Consider the following 22,534-nt stretch of genomic DNA (forward strand, 5'->3'; position numbering starts at 1 on the left):
TTTGCTCATTAATAGCAGTTTTATTGCTGTTTGATTATTTCCTACATTACAAGAAAATGTGATAATCACTAGAAAAATAAAAGAAAACTGATAAAGCACATGACATGAGGCATTTTAAATCAGAAGGCATGTTGGTAAACGTATGGCGTAAAGCTCAGTTTTAATCAGCTGATGAGGCTTCATGGTCCTGTTCCTGCTACAAGTCAACATGTCTGCCGCAACATTTAAAGCAATCGAAGCTTCATATTCTTGTTGGATGTTTGCTGTGGAGTCGGAGCTTAATTCTTGCACGGGCACCCAAAGCGAACTTTGTAGTCACGGCACTCGCCCGATTTCTGGTCCTTCATGAGGCAAACAAATCCCTGAGTCGGATTGAAGCTGAAAAACAATACCAATTATTAAATGAATCAGTTCAATAGTTATATGAAGAAAACCAATTTTAAAAGAAAACAAATTATTTTTAAATATTGGATAGTATTTTAAATTGGATATGTTGCTTAGACCATAATTCATTTAGCTCTGATATAAACCCAATGTAGTTTGTTAAAGAACATTGATGTTAGTTCAAATAAACCTCTACAACCCTTTCCATTATCATACTTGTTCTTGTTGTTCATTATTTCAATGAGGCAACTTACCTTTGGAATTTCTCCCCTGTGGAGATGGCTGGGGTCATCGTGTCAGTGGTAACGACCTCAATGTACAGAGGGTATTCACAGATCTTTCCTGGGTTTTCTCTCCTCAGGCTATTCAAAAGCTCCCAGTCCCCTGTGCCACTGGGATCGTCACGGTCATACCAGTCGGTCCAGCACACTGCAAGGAGCAATAAACGAGTGAGAGGACGACTGGATAGGAAGCTGTAAAACTCTCCTAAATGAATGCTTATTCAAGAGAGTGTTTATACAGTGTGGTGTGCTCTTACCTCCTCCACCACAGAAAGGGGGATGGCAGCTGAAACGAACACGGTAGTCACTGCACTTCTTGTTTTTGGGTTGATCAACGTTTCTGCAGACGAATCCTGAAGTGACGTCATTTCTGAAAAGAAAAAGTTTAGTCCAGATGGAAATATTTCCCAAAAATGTTGATTGGGCGCCATGGAGATTCTGTACAGACATTCCTGTTCCCTGAAGGATAAATGCTTTCTTATTTTTCAGGGCTTTCCTCCAGTGCCAACAGGAAGTTGACAAGAGCAGTTCTGAGCGTTTTAACAGATTGGATGGATAGCAATTTCATTCAGTAACACATTCATGTCCCCCGCAGGAATACATGTAATCACTTTGGCAAGCCAACATTAGCATTTAAATCAATTCAACACTGTTCCTAAGTACACCCTCACAAAGCCAGCATTTTGTTTAACTAGTGTCTAGTATAAAACACTTAAGACTTGTGAGAAAGACAATTGATTTAAAATATACCCAGTACTGTAAAATGTTGACTGGCAACTGACTGAACCCCCTCTACTAATTCCCATTGCTCATTGGTTACCAGGTACTGTATATGGTTAGTAAATAGAGCAAACTAGTATGTGGAAATATAATTTGGTGTCAACAAGTACACAAACATATGCAGTAGCAACACTTAAGCAACACATTCAGTAGAATACAGTATCAACCATCACATCAAACATTCAAATTACTCTTACTTGTTCAGCACTTACTTAAAAATCGCCTCCCTTGCTCTGATCACAATGAGTCCAGAGAGAGTTGTTGCCTCTATAGCCTGTGGTTCGGGGCAGATCTTTCCAGGGTTGTCGTTGTAAAGATCGGAGAAGGTTTCCCAGTCTCCAGTTACAGTGGGGTCATCTCTGTCGAACCAGTCGGTCCAGCATTCTGGACATGGGCATTTAAAACATTACTGAAATAGCACATGTTGGGATTATGTGTCAATAGGTATGATTTGCTTACGAATGTGGGTGTGATAGTCGCAGGGAAGTTCTAAATAGAATAAAAAATAAACAAAATTATGAGTTTCAGAAATGTCTCTTAACAAAGGGAGCCATTGAATGGTTTAAAACAATTACTTTACCGGGACGCCGCTGGTGGCTCTCTGGTAAAGGTTAAGAGAAAAATGTTACAGACTGTGACTTTGTATATTTCGGGTGAAATACAAATAAGATCATGTCATTTTTATAATTAACCTACCCAAGAACAATGTGGCAACAATGGTAACACTTAACTATCGGAGAAAGTACAAAATGTAAAGTTTATTATGACATACTTTATATGCAGAACTTGTAAATCTACATAGAATAAAAGGAAATATAATCCAAAGTCAAACATTACCAATTTGATCATGGTTGCAGAGGATCAGGGACCTTTAAAACTGTAAGGGAAGTTAGAAATTAGGAACTCAAATCAACATGAACATTATCTAAATAAATGGAGTTGCTTGAAATTCTAAGAACGTGAGATTAACTTTCTATTTTATTTCAGTTTTAACTAGAAAACAGCTTTTAACTAATGCTGAAAATGTGTGTAACAGTTCAAAGCTATAACACAAATCATTGCAAATCATAGCTGAAAATGCAGGAATGTAAAAACACTTGCTTGACAAAAGTCAGCCACAAATGATAGATTTTAAAAAGCACACAACAATGCTGACTAATGTGTAATAAAAAAAGTAGTGAAGTAGTAGGAATTCTTCTCAAATGCATATACAACTATTGATGTATGAAAGATGTGAAAATGAAAGGGTTGTACAGAATATGAATCATTAAATAGAAGTAGAAAATACACGTAAAAGCAGCTAAAGTTATTTAAATTGTTGGAAAGTGGTAACGTGTTGAATGGATGAAGGATGCAAAATAAAGAGTAAACAATAACATAAGCTTAAATGGGACTTTTAGAGACATTAAGCTCAGATGTGAAGGATTTTTCAATAACTATGCATGTTGGAATAAGGAAAACATCAGGTAAGGTGGAAGCTCTGACAAGCGTTAAACTATAAGTTATTTAAATGGAAAAGGTCCATCCTTAGTTTCTTGCTAGAGTGACTTTGGAGACCGAAAGTCTTAGTTTACGTTGGAAACAGGATGATCTCCTGAACAAACTGGTTGGCACACGTATACTCTTTGCCGGGAACTGCTACTTTAGGTTGGTTAACCCCTAATCCTAACCCCAATTTAATTACATTTTCAAACAACAACCAAATTCATAATTTCCTTAAAGAGCTGAATATTTTGAGTTCAAGGGTTTCTGCTGCTTAACGTTTGCTGAAGTAGTTAGTACTTGAACTTGAATGCTAAATCAGCATGTACACTAAATACATTTACAATCTGAGCATACATTCAACACAAATCACATTATTATCAAATCAATAGTTAGAAAAATAAATAAATAAAAGTAATTTTAAAAATGAAGTTCAGATAATACATTATTGCACGTTAAATGTCTCAGCAAAAACAAGAGAGACTCACCAGCAGGACCTCTCAGTGGAACAGTTTGGTTCATGAAGTGCTCTCCTGTCTCCTTAAATACAGCTTTGGGAGTAAATATTCCCCCCCACTGGAATCACATGTTGCTAACCTCACCCTAAGAAAACAATGCAGTTTAAAAAAAAACTGAACGAGATACACCTTGCACAATAATTCTCAAATTCGAGGGGGTTGAATGAAAAAACAATAATTGGAGATAAGGTGTTCAACTCTGCCATTCTTCTGTGGTCACTTTAAACCTCCTATAAATACTGGACCTGTTTCACACGTAAATCCAAGAAGATGCATTTGTGCCTTATTGAGTATATTGAGTATACTCTTTAAAATGTAATAGCCATAACAGGATAAAACTTGCACTGTCACGAAGGAGGGGAAAATGCTGCCCGACACGTTCATCTAGAACTCTTACTGGTGCTGGGAACTGCTACTTTGGGTTTAGGTTAATATGAAGCTGGTTGGAGTTTTTGTCACTTTTTGTCATTTTGTGGCCAGATGTATAATTTAGTTTGATTCTGTAGTTAAAGGTGTGCAACTGCCAAACATTATTATATGTTTGATACCTAAAGTTAAACATGAAAAGTGAAAACTGTGGGTCTTACAGCAGGTCAAAGTTGTTTAACTGTTTATGTTTTTTTTCAGGAGATTTTTAAAGTTCCTTTTCACTGTAGAAATATTGATTGCAAATAATGTATATATAAGAAAGCTAAATACAAGTTTCATAGTTCATGTTTATTGAACCAATGGCATTTTCAAAGAAGATTTAAAGGTTCCCTCAATTACATGTCACTTTTTAGACTCTTTTATCCAAAGCGACTTACATACTCAATACTGTGGACAATCCCCACAGTAGCAATTTGGGGGTGAAGTGTATTGCCCAGGGACACAACGACATGCTGACTGCAGTGGGGTTTGAACCCCTGATCCGAACACCAACGCACAACCCAAACATTTTTTTTAAATAAAATAATACTTTATTCCGAGTGTTCTTGCTTTTCTCTTTGGAAGTCATCACATAACGGCATTGTAATACACGGTTCGGCTGCATTAAATATTACATATCTGCCATAGATATTTATTTATAGAGCCCTGATCAGAAGACCTTTTGACAAACTGTAAGAAATGCCGCCAAAACTGAATACGTGACGTGGACCATAAATATATTAGCAATTAAACAACATCTTCCATTTCTTTTCACACAATCCGTCTCCTCGCAGTATCAACACTAATTCGGCTGAGTTTTACATTTGATCCAATTGGTAGATAGGCTATATTTACACCATAACGGGGCACAGCTGATAGAAAGGGATTTTTTTGTAATTTTTAAAGATATTATTTACTGAGCTACCTTTCCAACTCCTCATGCAGTTGACTGTTACAAGTCTATACAGGTTCATGGTACAATGCATAAGCTTCAAATTGAGAGACTGAATCTGTATCTTCCTTTACCGTTGTTTTAATTTCACAATAAAGTTAATAGTCATATTATGTTTGATATAATTATGTTTTATTAACTACACCACTGGTTTTTTAACCCGCACCGTCTAGTGGTTAAAGCACGTTATTGAATTTTGTTGTTGAATAAGTTTTATTTGATGAAAACATTTAAATATTAAGAGTAGCCTACATACAAAATTGGGGGAAAGTAGAAGGCATGATAGAAATATAGAATAGAAAATATCAAGAAGATACTGTAGTGATCTCTACGATAAAACAGTTTAGTGCAGGTCGTCCAAAGATTTTAACAGGAGGATGTGCAAAACAGACAAACTAATAAGGCTTTATTTAAACATTAAAGAATACTTTAAGTTAAGGTCTTCTTTTGAATAAGAAATTTTTTTTGGGGTTATCCACAGAAAATATGAAGTCTGACAAAGTACTTAACGTCCAATATATTGCATAGTTTATTTTGGCACTTGACAATCACCTTCCCTGAATTTGACTCAGGTGTAACTAAAGTCTGATTTAAGGGTGTTTATATTTCACATCATTAATCAGAATCTGCAAAGTAACTACAATAAATGTAGTGGGGTAAAACCTCTGAATTGTAGTGGAATAGAACAAAGTAGTATGCTGCTGTAACAAAAACATTTCCCAACTTGGGATCAATAAAGTATATCTTATCTTATCTTAAGATGATCGATGGCTACTGCCATATTTGCAAAATGTCCCTCTGAACCTTGACAAGTGCATGTTTCAGGCTTATCAATGAACAATGGGAGGGGTCACAGATATAAGACCAGCTGTTAAATAAAGCTCTTCTGACCTTAGGTGTCATGTGGGTATCGTGTTTTCACCCATTTATTAATTATATGTTTTAAATTTGATAACACCACTGTGTTTCGTATTCCCTAAACCTCCAGGGTGTACACAGTTTAATACTGGCAACTTCTAATTGTGGGAAATACGAAAACGTCTTATTAAGAGACGTTCCATAGAACATGTTGCAAAACACACAATAGCCAGCATGTGTAGTTCTGGGGGGGGGGGGGCTGGACCCGTTCAATTCCAGTTTTGGAAAGTCTGCCGTGGTTCCATTCCATTTCATAGAGCTGTTTGACGCTCAGTGTAACCCTGTCAACTGCCACTCCAACATCCAATCACAGGGCTTGATGATTAAATCACGGGGTTTGTAAAGCAAGGCGGATTATGTTGTAGTCGCAAACGATAGCTGGGGATTCTGGGTAGTGCCGTGTCTTCGGAAACTGTATCCGTGTGTCTAAACTCCGAAAAAACTATTTGTTTCTCTGAATCGAAGGTTAAAAACACAAAAGCATTGTACACAATTTAAACCAATCAATATTGTGTAATTAACAAGGATAAACTGATGTTTTTTAGTGGATGAGTAATGCAGATATCACTGTGTAATCGTTTGACAGTGAGTGGAATATATCCGGTTTTATTATGAAAACTTCGAGACCAGAAAAACTGTTTTCACCCACGCTAACTTTACATGGAAGCTGCATACACGTTATCCTGGCGAGACCTCAAATCATCATCGTAATATCTATCAAACTATAGATCCTACATATCGACTGGACGTGGATTCTAAGGGTACAATATACACTTCTCGCCAGAAATCGAATCAAAAAGCATTTTAATGGCCAAACTATTCCACAATTTAGGATTTTCCAGAGTTATTTGCAGTGTTGTGCTAGTTACTGTGAACAGTAACGCATTAGTTACTTAAAAAAGGGCTCCCATTAATTAATTAATTAATTAAAGTGTTATTAAAAAATAAATGTTGCCCTTTATTTGTGTATGCAAGTGTGCGTTTTTACGCAATGCTGTTGGCCTTGTTGTTTGATATTGTGCAGCAGGCCCGCAGCACATGAAGGTTTTGTGTGCCCTCCCATGAAAATCATATGCCCTCCCTTTAGATTTGTTCTGGCGCCGGGTCTGGCTACAGTACATTACAAGTAGCCTACTTCTTATGGCGTTATATTTGTGCCTCTATCCTGAGCACGCAATGAAACATGTTGAGCCTAGAAAATGCGATTGAGCGCACACTTGAACATTTTTGAGCACAGAGAAATATATTTTCTCTCATAAAACTCCTGCTCCGTGCGCAAGCAGACCGCTGCACGCGCTCTCTCTCCCTCGCTCGCTCGACCTCTCCACCCTGTGCGCGCTCAGCTTTGCCTGCCTGCTCGCTCAAGTTGTCACAGCGTTACAAATGTGCCACGAAACCAACCAATCGGAGAACTCGAAAAGATCAATTCTGATTGGCTGGTCCAGCACCATGTAGAGAGAAGAGTTGCGACAGCGGAAGTCCAAAATGCTTGATTGTCACGTGGTTCAGAGAGACTCAGAAAGTTCCCGGAAGTTTGTGGCGGGCCATTTGAATCACGATTTGAATGCATTAATAACAGGATAGAAATGCAATTTTTGGTAGTTATTGGTCAATCAAGGTTTTGATTTACAATATGTATACAACATATCGATATGTGTATGTAGTTACATCAATGTGTTTGTTTTTTAAGTAAAATGTGCTAATATTTGAGGATTAAGACAAAATAAGAAGTACTTTATTGATACCAATTGGGGAAATGTTAACGCGGCAGCAGCAAAAGACAAGGCATTGTACATTAGACAGTTAAAAGACTAGAATTAAACAATCGAAAATGTAAACATCTTAAATAGAAATAACATAGCATTGCAAAAAGTTGAAAATATTGTAGCGATCTGCATTTATTGTTCAAGTGTTCTGTTAACTGTTTGTGTCAGGCTTCTGTGAGGAGAGCAGGTAGGGGCGGGGTTGGGGAGCAGAGGGTTTGGTGTGTGTGTGTCTGTGTGGGCGCGTGCAGGTGAGTGAGAGGTTGGCGCGAGAGGAGAGAGAGTGAGAAAGGACGGATGAGAGCCGTTGGTTGTTAATAAACCTATTTAACTTGAGAACGCTTCACTCGTCATTCCGACACGTCCGGGTGGACGTTACATTGGTGTCAGAAGTAAAAAAAACAACAACAAAAAACAGAGTTTTATCCGCTAATCGCCGGTAGCCGCAGCTAGCACTGACTCGGCTAACGTTAGCTCTGCTTCATCGGCCGGTAAATAATGGAAGCACAGATGAACCGGACCGGAGCTCGTCCGAAAGTCAAGGAGGAGATGGATGGCTTATGGCGTGACTCAGAAGACAATTTATGGCGTGAATTAAATGCTGCTGCCGGTTTCGACTCGGCCGGCGGGAAGCGGCACGTCGGCGCAGGGACCTCCCCCGGGAGTGGCGCGGCGCCGGTTGTAAACAATGATGGCGGCGCCCGGCTCCAAGTTAAAACACCGAAATACAACGGTAAAGCCGACTGGGAAGCCTTCCATGCCCAATTTGAACTGTTATCACGGGCTGTGGGCTGGTCTGAGGACAATAAGGCGCTCCAGCTGGCCCTGTGTATTACAGATGAAGCTTTATCCTGTTTGCTACTGCTCAGCCCGGCTGAAAGAACTGACTATGGGGCCTTGGTTGGGGCTCTGAAGCGGCGGTTTGGACAATGCAGCCAGCCTGGGGTGCTGCGTTCGGAGCTGTCAAGCAGACAGAGACAGCCGGGTGAGCCGCTCCGCATATTGGCTAATGACATTGAAACCCTGGCGAGAAGGGCATACAGCCACATGTCCCCTGAGGTGCAGAGCGAGCTGGCTAGGGACCAGTTTATCCGGGCCATAACCCCCAGGGAGCTGCGCGTCCAGACACAACTGGCACATCCCCGCTCTCTGCAGGAAGCACTGGAGCTGGCGTTGGAGAGAGAGGTTGTAGGAGGGGCGGCAGAGAGCACGCACACGGGAGGCGGCCCGGTTGTGAGAACGGTGAGACAGGAGGAGCCAGGACAAGAGAAACCAGCATGGGCGGCTGAGTTGACTGAGCTAATCCGTGCTATGGCACTGCAATCGCCGCAGGGCAGCAACCGTGCTCGTCGGGGTCCTCTGGTGTGTTGGGGGTGCGGCCAGGTCGGCCATATTAGCACAAGGTGCCCCATGAATGCTGATATTCAGGGAAACGCCCCCGGGTCTGTGTAAATGGGACGTCACAGACCCCCGCCGTTGGGTCCCATCCTGCCTGGTCTCCAGTGGACAGAGCCCAGCTGCACGGAGGGGGGAGCGGGGCTCCGCTTCCCCCAGAAGCAAACGACATCGCAGAGTCTGTGAGGGTGGTGGGCTGGACTCACGCGGGGGATTTCTGCCATGTCCCCGTCACCCTGGCAGGGGCCCCATGGACGGCCCTTGTTGACACCGGCTCCACAGCGACACTGATGAGACCGGACGTGGTCCCAGCGGGGACACGGTTGACACCCACTCTGGTGAAACTGCGAACAGTAACCGGTGAGCTAGCCCCTATGCTTGGGAGAGGGGTGGTGGTTATACAGGTGGGGGGGCTGTCAGTGTCTGTTAAGGTGTGGGTTGCGGCAGTACAGGACTCCTGCATATTAGGACTTGACTTTCTGCGGGTTGCACGCTGTGTGCTAGACCTGGGGAGGAACACGCTGGCCTTTCCAGGGGGTCCCACAGTTGAAATGGTGCACCCCACACTTGCCACGACACCACACCCACCTACATCAAGAGTGACTGAAACACTTCCCCCACCCCAAACCCCCCCCCCTGCAGCCATGCCCCCTGTCATCAATGCTAACCCCAGCCCCAACCCCACACCCCGTACTCCAGTTGATGTACGGCCCCCGGCCCCGGAACAACAACCTGCAGCTCTAAAGGGGGACAGACGGGCGGCAGTGAAGGAGGTGTGGAAACGCAGCTGTGATGACTTAAAACCCGAGCAGCGGGAGGAACTGTGGCAAGTGCTGTGGGAGTTTAAGGACATTTTTGCTCTGACAGAAGAGGAAGTGGGCCTGACACACCTGGTGCAGCACGATATCGACACGGGCGACGCACGGCCCGTCAAGACACGCCCCCGCCGCCTTCCCCTGGCCCATCAGACAGCAGCAGACAGCGCTATTGATGAGATGCTGTCAGCTGGCATTATTGAGCCCTCTGACAGCCCCTGGGCCTCGGGGGTTGTGATGGTCAATAAGAAGAAGAGTTCAAAGATGAGGTTTTGTGTGGACTACAGACCGCTGAACAGTGTGACCAAGAAAGACTCATACCCGCTGCCCCGCATAGATGAGTGTTTGGACTTGGTGTCTGGCTCATCCTGGTTCTCCTCTTTAGACCTGCGCAGCGGGTATTGGCAAGTTCCCCTCAGCCCAGAAGCCAGACCAAAGACAGCTTTTTGCACTGGGAGGGGGCTGTGGCAGTTTCGAGTCCTCTCCTTCGGCCTGTGCAACGCTCCGGCCACGTTTGAGCGGCTGATGGAAAGGGTGCTCGCTGACGTTCCCCGACAGGAGTGCCTGGTCTACCTGGACGATATCCTGGTCCATGGTAGCTCCTTCCAGGCGGCTTTAGGAGCCCTGCGGCGGGTTCTACAGAGGATAGCAGCAGCGGGGTTGAAGCTCCACCCCGACAAGTGCTGTTTCTTGAGGAGAGAGTTGGAGTTCCTGGGGCACCGAGTCGGAGGAGAGGGCATCAGCACGCTGGAGGAGAAGGTGCGGGCAGTAAAGGACTGGCCAGCCCCCATCAATCTGCGGGAGCTGAAGAGCTTCATTGGGTTAGCGTCGTACTACAGGCGGTTCGTGCGTGGCTTCTCTTGCATAGCTGCACCCCTGTTCCGCCTGCAACAGAAAGACTGTGATTTTGCTTGGACTCCAGAGTGTGAGCTGGCCTTCAGCTCTTTAAAGAAGGCTTTGACGGAGTCTCCCATCCTCACTCCCCCAGACCTCAGCCTACCGTTCGTCCTGGATACGGACGCCAGTGACGTCGGGGTGGGGGCGGTGTTGAGCCAGGTGGGGCCTGGGGGGGAAAAAGTGGTGGCGTATTTCAGCAAAACCTTCAACAAAGCTGAACGGCGCTATTGTGTGACACGCAGAGAGTTGCTGGCAATTGTGAGAGCAATCAGCCATTTCAGGTACTACCTGTGTGGCCTGTCCTTCACAGTGAGGACTGACCACGCAGCCCTCCAGTGGCTGATGTCCTTCAAGGAGCCCGAGGGACAGATTGCACGCTGGCTAGAAGGACTGGCGCCGTACGTCTTCACAGTGGAGCACAGGGCGGGGGTTCGCCATACCAACGCTGACGCCCTGTCCCGGCGCCCCTGTGCTCCCAGCGGCTGTCGGTACTGTGAAAAGAGAGAGGACCAAGAAAAGGAGCTCTGTGCAGAGGAGGAGCGAGACCACAGGCATAAACCAGCCGAGCCGGTCTGCAGAGGTGCACGGATCATCGACTCACCCGAATGGAGAGCGCGGCAGGAAGAGGATGCTGACCTACAGCCAGTGCTGAGGTGGGTGGAGTCAGGACAAAAGCCACTGTGGAATGAAGTTGCTGGGTGCTCGCTTGCCACCAAAGGACTGGTTGCAAAGTTTGAGGCTCTCCGGACGAAGGATGGAGTGCTGCAGAGAGCCTGGAAAGAGCCTGCAACGGGGGAGGAGAGGTGGCAGGTGGTGGTCCCCAGGGCGCTGAGGGAAGAAGTGCTTAAGGCCTCCCATGGAACTACTGGGGCAGGACACTTTGGGGTCTCCAAAACCTTGCGTCGACTCCGCCAAAGCTGTTACTGGGGCCAGCTCAGGAGAGATGTTGAGGACTTCTGCCGCCGCTGCGACCTTTGTACGGCGTACAAAGGTCCCACTGATCAGTCACGTGCCCAGCTTCAGCAGCTAGCGGTGGGGGCCCCGATGGAGAGGGTGGCGGTGGACATAATGGGCCCATTCCCGTGCACAGAGAAGGGGAACTGTTACGTCCTGGCCGCCATGGACTATTTTACAAAATGGCCAGAGGCGTATGCTATACCAGACCAGGAGGCGGTGACCGTTGCAGGTGCCCTGGTGGAGGGCATGTTTGCCAGATTTGGAGCGGCCGAGGTCATTCACAGCGACCAAGGAAGAAACTTTGAGTCGAGGGTGTTCGCCGCTATGTGTGACCGGCTGGGCATGCAAAAGACGCGGACTACTCCTCTGCACCCGCAGAGTGACGGACTGGTCGAACGGTTCAATAGGACTCTGGGAAAACAACTCGCTATCCTCACCGCGGAGCATCAGCGTGATTGGGACATGCACCTCCCTCTTGTTCTTTGGGCCTACAGATCGGCTGTGCAGGAGTCCACCTCATGCACACCGGCCCTGCTCATGCTGGGGCGAGAGCTGCGGACACCAGCAGAAATGGCTTTTGGCCGACCCCCCGACACACCAGCGGTTCCTCCGGGACCGGAATATGCCAGGAGGCTCCAGGATAGAATGGAGTCAGCACATGCCTTTGCCCGCGATCAGCTGCAGAAGGCGGGCATGAGACAGAAAAGAAACTATGACACGAGGGCTAGAGGGGGGGACTTCAAGGCCGGGGACCTGGTGTGGGTGTATAGTCCAAGAAGAAAGAAGGGCCGGTGCCCTAAGTTGGACTGTCACTGGGTGGGCCCTTGTGAGGTGCTGGAAAAGCTGGGAGAGGTGGTCTATAGGGTCCAGCTGCCGCCTAGAGGGAGACGGGTGGCCCTCCACAGGGACCGGCTGGCCCCATACAGAGGCGATGCACATCCGCGGCCTAGACCCCCAGCATCGTCTAGGAGAAACCAGACAGTCACTTCCCCCGATTCACTGACTGTGTCCCCTGCTGACCCCCCACATTCACCCCCACCCCCAAACTCACCCCCTGTTCCGGGACAGGATGTTCCAAGCCGGCAAGCGCAGCCGCCTGTGTTCACTCCAAGGCGGCCTCAGAGACCAAGAAGAGCCCCGGGCCACCTCAGAGACTTTTTATGCATTCCCTCGGGGCGAGGGACTTAGTAAGGAGGGGGCAATGTAGCGATCTGCATTTATTGTTCAAGTGTTCTGTTAACTGTTTGTGTCAGGCTTCTGTGAGGAGAGCAGGTAGGGGCGGGGTTGGGGAGCAGAGGGTTTGGTGTGTGTGTGTCTGTGTGGGCGCGTGCAGGTGAGTGAGAGGTTGGCGCGAGAGGAGAGAGAGTGAGAAAGGACGGATGAGAGCCGTTGGTTGTTAATAAACCTATTTAACTTGAGAACGCTTCACTCGTCATTCCGACACGTCCGGGTGGACGTTACAATATACATGGATAGTGTGAACAGCTATCTTACCTGTTAACATACATGTTAGGCTAACGTTGCCTTGGTTACAGATCCAGTTCCTGTTGTTTATTGCTTTTAATTCTTTAAAACAAATATTATCTTCTTAAACTTGTATGAGTCAAGAACATCACATCCTTATTGATATATTTAGAGGGAGGGAAGGAAGGTTTCAAAATTCTGATTAGAATCGTTTCTACCATTTCTTTAATTCATGGTGGTTTCAGTAATCCTCTGGTAATTGAGGACATAAGTCATCTAAATGACTAATGTAATCTTTATGACTTTCAGAAAGGACAGGAGACCGACAGGTGCCTATCAATGATTGTCAACTGACAGCAAAATGAGTCAAAGCACTAGCAGCAGCAGCAGCATGATGATGTTAAATGTGTTGTTTTAGGAACATCCATTGTAAATAAATGGAATTCAATAAACATTCAATAGCATGCGTGCAGTTTGTCTGTGCCTTTTCCTCTGTGTTGTCCTGGCATATAGTCTCCCCCATGGTTTGCTGTGCTGCTGGGGGATGCTCCAATCACTCATAGAAAGGAGTACACATGTACAGCTTCCCCACTGACACAGAGAGGAGGAAAGAATGGCTGGCTCAAGTCAGCAGGAGCCTTTTAACTATCACAAAAGACAACAACAGCAACAACATATGTGAGGTAATCATATTTTTCACAAAACGAAGACCACACCATTGGGAGGCTTAATGTCTTTTTAATCAAAAATAAGGAACAGGGAGAGGCTTGCAAAACTCTGGGAGTTGAGACTCAGGCTCAGGGTGAGGTTCTCATTGCAGGTCTTCAGGCTCCATTGAATCCCCCTGAAGTTCTTGTGCTGAGAGAGAGAGACAAAGACAGGAGAAAGGGTTAGATACATCTCGCAACCTATAGGATGGGAAATGGCTGACCTATTTTAAACTTACCTTGTATTTTCACTCTAACTTAAGTCCCTCTCCCTTTGCCATCAATCCAAAATCAGCTGAGCTGCAACATAATACAGAAAGGTAATAATCAACAGAATCACAAGGACATAATATGACTCTGCTAAAAACACTCACCCATAAATTACGTTTTTGTTTACTTGTCTCAAATATCCACTCTAAATCCATATCAATAGCAATGTATCACAAAAATAGCTCTCTTCCTTATTAGTGTGCAACGTTAACTATATTATGCTAGCTTGAACTCCAAAATGGATATCCTCATTTCACCACCTCCACCCACTACAATCACACGCCCCAATGTTATATTTAACTTCCTCCACCCCGGATAAAAGCACGTTAAGAAGCCCTTTCTCTCTAATTCCACAACGTTGGACGGAATAAACATTAAGAGAACGGATTAATAGGCTGTTCATGGTTAACGTGTGTTGCTAACTTTATCCGGTCCTAGCCTAATCTGTTTAGTTGTCCGGTTGAAAATTAACGCAAGCTCTATGCCCATTGTAGAACAGGAAACAGAAGTTGGTCCAGGTTCTGGTCAACCCAAAATTGTGATAGAGAGAGAAACATGTTTGTCATTCTGCCACCTCTAATGCTTACAGCAAGTAATCAATACAGAAGGGTTCATGGCGTACATGTAGGCTACGGTTTGTTAGCTGTTTGCTTAAACTACCCCTATAGCTATGTTGCCGGCTAGCAAACTCAGGCATTGCAAACAATAACGTGATATCAGAAAACTAGAAATGTATAACTCACCTGACACTGTGGTGTGCTATTCTCTTCATTCGAGTCTGTCATGTCCTGTAATGTCAACGACGGATGTGTAATAAGAACGTCAACAGCCTGATGGCAACCGAAAATCCCTCTCTCATCTCAGATACAAGATATGATTGGAGACGACCAGCCAATCACAATTGACCTTCTCGAGTTCTCCGATTGGTTGGTTTTGTGGCACATTTGTAACGCTGTGACAACTTGAGCGAGCACAGGCAAAGCTGAGCGCGCACAGGGTGGAGAGGTCGAGCGAGCGGGGGAGAGAGAGCGCGTGCAGCGGTCTGCTTGCGCACGGAGCAGGAGTTTTATGAAAGAAAATATATTTCTCTGTGCTCAAAAATGTTCAAGTGTGCGCTCAATCGCATTTTCTATGCGCAATATGTTTCATTGCGTGCTCAGGATAGAGGCACAAATATAACGCCATAACTTCTGGGTGTTTCATTCAAGCTCGGCTCCGTGTGTGTGGCACGAGCGCACGAGTGAGCAAGCGAGAGAGAGAGAGAGAGAGAGAGAGAGAGAGAGAGAGAGAGAGAGAGAGAGAGAGAGAGAGAGAGAGAGAGAGAGAGAGAGAGAGAGAGAGAGAGAGAGAGAGAGCAAGTTGTTGCTGCGCTAACGGATATTAGAAGCTGTTTCTAGAACTAAGTGAAAGGAAAGTCCTCTCCTGTCAGATAACGTCAGCTCAGTGAGGTAAAGGACTCTCTCAGTGTTTAGATAGTTAACTTTAGTCTAAGTTATCTCAGTGGGTCTCAAAACAGTTTTATGTAAACAAGTATTTCCGAGGCACACCTTCATATGATCATTATAGTTAGGCTATAAAACAATAAGAACATAAATGAAAAACAGGTATGAAATACTTTATGACAGTAAAATAAGAATATAGTTTAAAAGGGGAGTGATTAGTAAAATATCCATAAAGAAATCTGTGTACAGTTCTGTTTCATATGGGTGTTGTGCAGTGGCGAACCGTCAGGGCCTTCAAGGTATTCAGAGAATACCCTGGAACACTCAGATAAAACAAACAAAACATCGATTTAATTATATAAATAAAATGTACATAAAATGAATAAATGAGAATCGTATCTGTGTTGTTGATCTGTAATATTAAAGTGTTACGTTGATTTGTTTGTCCTTCTCGGTCCATGCACTACGCATTTCTGTGGTTTTGTGTTAGAAAAGAAAGCAACCAATCAGATCTTGTTCTGGGTCTCTGGGTAGAACATCCTTCAACCAAGGTATTCTACATCCTTGATAGAATGCCCTGGCCGTTGCACTGAATGAGAGCGTACGTTTGGACTGACAGTTTGATCAACCAATCATATATTGATTTGTAGACAATGGGCGTATTCTTTCAGAGTTTCCCTTGGTTCCAGGGTACTCTAGAAGGCCCGCTAGTTAACTGGCTCGAGACAGAGGATCCAGATCAGGGGTATTCAACAAAAATTCAACGAGGTCCAGTTAGAGAAAATGTCCACATGCAAAGGTCCGGAACATCAAAATGTCTAAGTTGCTTTATGAATTAGTGATATATATTGAAGTAGCCATAGCTTTATCAACGTCTGCATGTAATCAACAACTGACTGCCAATCAAATAAAGAAAGTACAATTCAAAAACAACAATATTTATTGTCAATTAACATTGAACTATACAGTTCTGTCGCCCGGACCAGACCCGGGCGACAGAAGCTGGCTTTGGGGACGTGGAACGTCACCTCTCTGGGGGGGAAGGAGTCGGAGCTTGTGCGGGAGGTGGAGCGTTACCAGTTGGATCTGGTTGGGCTCACCTCTACGCACAGCGTCGGCTCTGGAACCTTACTTCTGGATAGGGGTTGGACTCTATTCTTCTCCGGAGTTGCTCAAGGTGTGAGGCGCCGGGCGGGTGTGGGGATACTCACAAGTCCCCGGTTGGGTGCTTCGTTGTTGGAGTCTACCCCAGTGGACGAGAGGGTTGCCTCCCTACGCCTGCGGGTTATGGGGGGGAAAACTCTGACTGTTGTGTGTGCTTATGCACCCAACAGCAGTTCAGAGTATACGGCCTTCTTGGAGACCCTGGAAAGAGTCCTGTATGGGGCTCCTGAAGGGGACTCTTTAATCTTGCTGGGAGATTTCAACGCACATGTGGGCAATGATGGAGACACTTGGAGGGGAGTGATTGGGAGGAACGGCCCCCCTGATCTGAACCGGAGTGGTGGTTTGTTATTGGACTTCTGTGCTAGTCATGGATTGGCCATAACAAACACCATGTTCGAACATAAGGATGCTCATAAGTGTACGTGGTACCAGAGCACCCTAGGCAGAAGGTCCATGATCGATTTGGTTATCGTATCATCGGACCTGAGGCCGTATGTTTTGGACACTCGGGTAAAGAGAGGGGCGGAGTTGTCAACTGATCACCATCTGGTGGTGAGTTGGGTCGAATGGCGGGGGAAGCCTCTGGATAGACCTGGTAAGCCCAAACGTGTAGTTCGGGTGAACTGGGAACGTCTGGAGGAGGCCCAAGTTCAGGAGGCCTTCAACTCACACCTCCGGCGGAGCTTTTCGGGCATTCCTGTGGAGGTTGGGGACATTGAACCAGAGTGGTCGGTGTTCAAAGCCTCTATTGCCGAAGCCGCGGCGGGGAGCTGTGGTCTCAAGGTCCTAGGTGCCTCAAGGGGCGGTAACCCTCGAACCTCCTGGTGGACACCGGTGGTCAGGGAAGCCGTCCGACTGAAGAAGGAGGCCTTCAGAGATTTGTTATCCCGGGGGACTCCCGAGGCAGTTGCAAGGTACCGACAGGCCCGAAGGGCAGCAGCCTCAGCCGTGGCCGAGGCAAAGCAGCGGGTGTGGGAGAAGTTCGGAGAAGACATGGAAAAAGACTTTCGGGCGGCACCAAAGTTGTTCTGGAAAACTGTCCGACACCTCAGGAGGGGGAAGCAGGGAACCATCCAAGCTGAGTACAGTAAGGATGGGACGTTGTTGACCTCAACTGATGGAGTGTTAGGGCGTTGGAAGGAGCACTTTGAGGAACTCCTGAACCCGACAACTCCGCCCTCTATGTTAGAAGCAGAGCTGGAGTATGAAGGGGGATCGACACCAATCTCCCTGGGGGAGGTCACTGAGGTCGTCAAACAACTTCACAGTGGCAAAGCCCCGGGGGTGGATGAGATCCGCCCAGAAATGCTGAAGGCTCTGGGTGTTGAGGGACTGTCATGGTTGACACGTCTCATCAACGTTGCGTGGAAGTCGGAAACAGTACCGAAGGAGTGGCAGACCGGAGTGGTGGTTCCCCTTTTCAAAAAGGGGGATCAGAGGGTGTGTGCCAATTACCGAGGCATCACACTACTCAGCCTCCCCGGGAAAGTTTACTCTAAGGTACTCGAAAGGAGGGTCAGGCCGATTGTCGAACCTCAGATTGAGGAGGAACAATGCGGATTCCGTCCTGGTCGTGGAACGACGGATCAGCTTTTTACTCTCGCAAGGATCCTGGAGGGTGCCTGGGAGTATGCTTATCCAGTCTACATGTGTTTTGTAGACTTGGAGAAGGCATATGACCGGGTTCCCAGGGAGTCACTGTGGGAGGTGCTGCGGGAGTATGGGGTGAGGGGGTCTCTACTCAGGGCCATCCAATCTCTGTACTCCCAAAGCGAGAGCTGTGTCCGGGTCCTCGGCAGTAAGTCGGACCCATTTCAGGTGAGGGTTGGCCTCCGCCAGGGCTGCGCTTTGTCACCAATCCTGTTTGTAATATACATGGATCGGATTTCGAGGCGTAGTCGTGGGGGGGGGGGTCTGCAGTTCGGTGGACTAAGGATTGCACCACTGCTTTTTGCAGATGATGTGGTTCTGATGGCTTCATCGGTCTGCGACCTTCAGCACTCACTGGATCGGTTCGCAACCGAGTGTGAAGCGGCTGGGATGAGGATCAGCACCTCCAAATCTGAGGCCATGGTTCTCAGCAGGAAACCGATGGACTGTCCACTCCAAGTAGGGAATGAGTCCTTACCCCAAGTGAAGGAGTTCAAGTATCTCGGGGTCTTGTTCTCGAGTGAGGGAACAATGGAGCGTGAGATGGGTCGGAGAATCGGAGCAGCGGGAGCGGTACTGCAGTCTCTTTACCGCACCGTTGTGACGAAAAGGGAGCTGAGCCAGAAGGCAAAGCTCTCTGTCTACCGGGCCATTTTCGTTCCTACCCTCACCTATGGTCATGAAGGATGGGTCATGACCGAAAGAACGAGATCGCGGGTACAAGCGGCCGAGATGGGTTTTCTCCGCAGGGTGGCTGGTGTCTCCCTTAGGGATAAGGTGAGAAGTTCGGTCATCCGGGAGGGACTCGGAGTTGAACCGCTCCTCCTTCGCGTCGAAAGGAGCCAGTTGAGGTGGTTCGGGCACCTAGTTAGGATGCCACCTGGGCGCCTCCCTAGGGAGGTGTTCCAGGCACGTCCAGCTGGGAAGAGACCAAGGGGTAGACCTAGAACCAGATGGAGGGATTATATCTCTTCTCTGGCCTGGGGGCGCCTTGGGATCCCCCAGTCAGAGCTGGTTGATGTGGCCAGGGAAAAGAAAGTTTGGGGCTCTCTGCTGGAACTGCTACCTCCGCGACCCGACCACGGATAAGCGGGAGAAGATGGATGGATGGATGGATATACAGTAAATACTGTGGATATGTGTAATGTTCCTCTCGGGCTGCATTAAATAGAAAAATAAAATAGCTTTTGAAAATATGTGCATCTTAAAAGTGCTTGATTTTAGATAAATAAAATAAAGTGTAGCAGCAGCTTGAGTTTCCCTTTTTCTTTGTTAACCGTTTCACATCATGACTTAACAATTTCAGCCGATTATAGAACAATATCAGTCTTTAAACATCATAACAATTGAACAGTTTTAAAGTTTCTCTTTCTTTCTCTCTTATATTGCAGTCCCTCACTCACTTTTTTTTATTCAGTGCGAGAATTGAGCTGAAGTTTGTCCTGCCAGGAGTTTAAATCTGGGCTGAAATGGTGTCAGGGCCATTCTCATACACACATGCAGGTGCTCATTGGTTAGCCTGCCCTGGAACAATATTTAGTTTTAATTTTGATCCTGGTGGACTGATCATATCGGGCTCTGAGACTGATTATTCTTTGTGACCTCAGTTCTGACTTGAGAGGGAATGTTTGGTCAAACACTTTGGCGTTTTGGCACTTTTAATGAGCGCCACGGTCTCTAAATGAGACACACTGGTTCTGTGCTCCCAGTGGGCAGGATGAACATGAATGAGTCCATTCAGGGTTAAAAGCTCTGTTCTCAATGTCCACTTTCCTCTTCTTGGAGAGCGCCATGTGTCATTATTTGTCTCTCCCTGTCTGCCGCTAACACGCCTGTTCACTCTCCTTGTTACGGTAGAGTGAAGCAAGCAGGACTAATACTGATAATATCTTTATTTCAAGGATAAGAATAAAACTCGGACAAACAGAACACTCCTTGGTGAACTCAGTTACCAACAAAAGACGAACCAACACTGAACACAGGAAGAGACAAGACTAAATACAGGGAGGGGTAATCACAAGACGAGAAACAGCCGGGCAGAGGAGGAGAAACACAAGGGCAACAGGTGAACACAATCAGACAATTAGACACACCAGGGAAACTAACGACAGGGAGGAAAAACACAGGAGAGGTCTCTCAATACTCAAATTTCCCCTCCTCGACTCCTCCGGTAGTGACCCTGAAATGAATTTCAGCGCGTCAAGTTGAAGGACATCTAATTTCTCTAAATGCACTTCAAGGGCTGAGCATCGAGCATTGAGGAGGCTCTCTGGAGCAGCTCTAACCGAGGAGACACTGATGCATCCTCCACGGATCCTCCACAGATGCATTTCCGGGAATGGTGGAGGCGTGACTCACGGCCGGACTTATCTCAGCCAATGACAGCTCTGCATGCATCCCTTGGATATTATTTTAGTAACTGCTTTCATCGCAACGCAGTTTACAGTGAAAACAGCTGTGAGGTCCGTGCAGAAAGCAGAGCAGTGTGTATAATATATATCACCCAGTATAACAGGCCTACATTACTTTCTGTATTTGTATGCTGTAGTTTAGTAGATATCTACAAACAAAGAGTCGATATTTTTCTAAGACCATTTAGTGCTTCACATAACAAAATACACAACGGCTGTAGCCTGATTATGATTTAGGAGCAGTAGGTGTGTGTGGTACAGTGTGTAGGTGTGTGTGTGGTACAGCGTGTAGGTGTGTGTGTGTGGTACAGTGTGTAGGTGTGTGTGTGGTATAGCGTGTAGGTGTGTGTGTGGTACAGCGTGTAGGTGTGTGTGTGGTACAGCGTGTAGGTGTGTGTGTGGTACAGCGTGTAGGTGTGTGTTGTACAGTAGATGCAGCGGACAGACAGGTCTCAGTTGGTTTGGTGTCCTATGCTTACTTTTAATACTTGTACCTTATACCGCATCACTAGAGCCACCAGGGTGGTTGGAGGGGGTCAGGAGGATGGATTTTGGGCTGACAGCCCGGGGGCAAAGCAGAGTCCATGGTGGGGGTCTTGGGCGGACGGCCCGGGGGCAAGGCAGAGACCATGGTGGGGATCTCGAGCGGACGGCCCGGGGGCAAGGCAGAGACCATGGAGGGGGTCTCGGGCGGATGGTCCGGGGGCAAGGCAGAGTCCATGGAGGGGGTCTCGGCCGGACGGCCCGGGGGCAAGGCAGAGAGCATGGCGGGGGTCTCGGGCGTACGGCCCGGGGACAAGTCAGAGTCCATGGAGGGGCGAAGACCACAGCAGGCGAACTCAGGGGGCCGAGCATGAGGGCGAAGGCCGCGGCACTCAGGGGGCCGGGCTTGAGGGCGAAGCAGGCGGCAACAGAACAACTCCGGAGGACGGGCAGGAAGGCGCTGACGGGACAGCTCTGGAGGCCGGGCAGGACCCGGTGTCATCCTGGACAGGAGCAGGAACTGGGGAAGAAGCAGAGGTTGACTCCAGACGGAACACGCCGAGACGTATGGTGTCAGGTTAGGAATTGGGAGGCAGGGAGCTAGCATGCCTGGGGCTAGCAGGCCGGAAATCACACACCGAGAGGAAATTCAAAATCCAGCCAGGTAAGAATTTCACCAAGCCTGGTTTCTCCGTAGCCATCTTGCGCGCCTCTGCCAGAGCAGCCTCTTGCTGCTGAACACCGGACGCTCCCCTCCATCGATCAGAGCAGCGGCGGCGGCGGGGGGTGTGTATGTCTACAGAAGGTCCAGTTGTGATAGACACGGCTCGCCACCGGTGTTAAGAGAGATGTGTCCATAGATCTCTTAATTTTGCTCTCAAAGTGTACCAGATTGATGTTTTAACTTCAATAATTTTACTTTAACTTGGTCCGCCCCCCACTTATAAAAAATAGCACTTTATCCTTCCTATATGCCGTGAGCTGATTATCGAACCTTCATTGTAACAGCCGCAGGTGTAGCCTACTGTATGTGCGTGTGGGGAGTGTTACACCATCATTGTCACAAATGGGCAAGCTGAGCACTGGTACCAAGTCAGATTGGTGGGCTGTTTGGAGGACCTGATTTCTTTACAAGAGAATGCATCTCACCCCACAGTACAGGTCATCATCCTTGAAGGGGCTGCTCTTGTGAACATGCTACGACCTGGTGCTGCATTGAAGTTTTTTGATTATGTGCAGAAAGTGTTCTCACCATACTGATATGCTCTCAGCTGGAGCATGTCAGCAGAGTCGATGTCTTGTGGGATGAATATTTCCCCGAAAGTCTGAAGGCTGAAACACGCAGCAAGAGAGGGAAGGGAGTTAATAGACACATTGAGCCATCCAGTGT

The 22,534-nt window shown here is 46.9% G+C and overlaps 1 protein-coding gene across 2 annotated transcripts; it reads right to left on the minus strand.

Moving 5' to 3' along the window:
* LOC307015242 (uncharacterized protein) lies at window positions 1-21,269 on the minus strand. 2 transcript variants are annotated; one of them, XM_079643747.1, is made up of 9 exons: window positions 21,156-21,269; window positions 2,283-2,322; window positions 2,142-2,175; window positions 2,026-2,046; window positions 1,905-1,934; window positions 1,658-1,829; window positions 923-1,035; window positions 639-813; window positions 1-378 (listed from the first exon to the last, which is right to left on the minus strand). In XM_079643747.1, exons 2-9 carry the CDS (start codon window positions 2,292-2,294, stop codon window positions 279-281), a joined length of 657 nt encoding a protein of 218 aa, XP_079499873.1. In that variant the 5' UTR covers window positions 2,295-2,322; window positions 21,156-21,269; the 3' UTR covers window positions 1-278. The 2 variants fall into 2 exon arrangements, with proteins under 2 accessions (XP_079499873.1, XP_079499872.1); XM_079643746.1 differs by lacking the exon at window positions 21,156-21,269 and adding an exon at window positions 3,416-3,526.
* Between the last annotated feature and the right edge of the window lie 1,265 nt (window positions 21,270-22,534).

This window comes from Notothenia rossii (genome assembly GCF_949606895.1).
Source record: "Notothenia rossii genome assembly, chromosome: 8".
NCBI classification, from domain to species: domain Eukaryota; kingdom Metazoa; phylum Chordata; class Actinopteri; order Perciformes; family Nototheniidae; genus Notothenia; species Notothenia rossii.

Bases quoted from the DNA above. Each gene is read 5' to 3' on its own strand.
- LOC307015242 (XM_079643747.1), bottom strand. The intron at 1,036-1,657 runs GTAAGTGCTGAA...TTTTCTTTTCAG, and splicing joins GCAAGGGAGGCGATTTTTAA to AAATGACGTCACTTCAGGAT. The intron at 379-638 runs GTAAGTTGCCTC...ATTGTTTTTCAG, and splicing joins ACAGGGGAGAAATTCCAAAG to CTTCAATCCGACTCAGGGAT.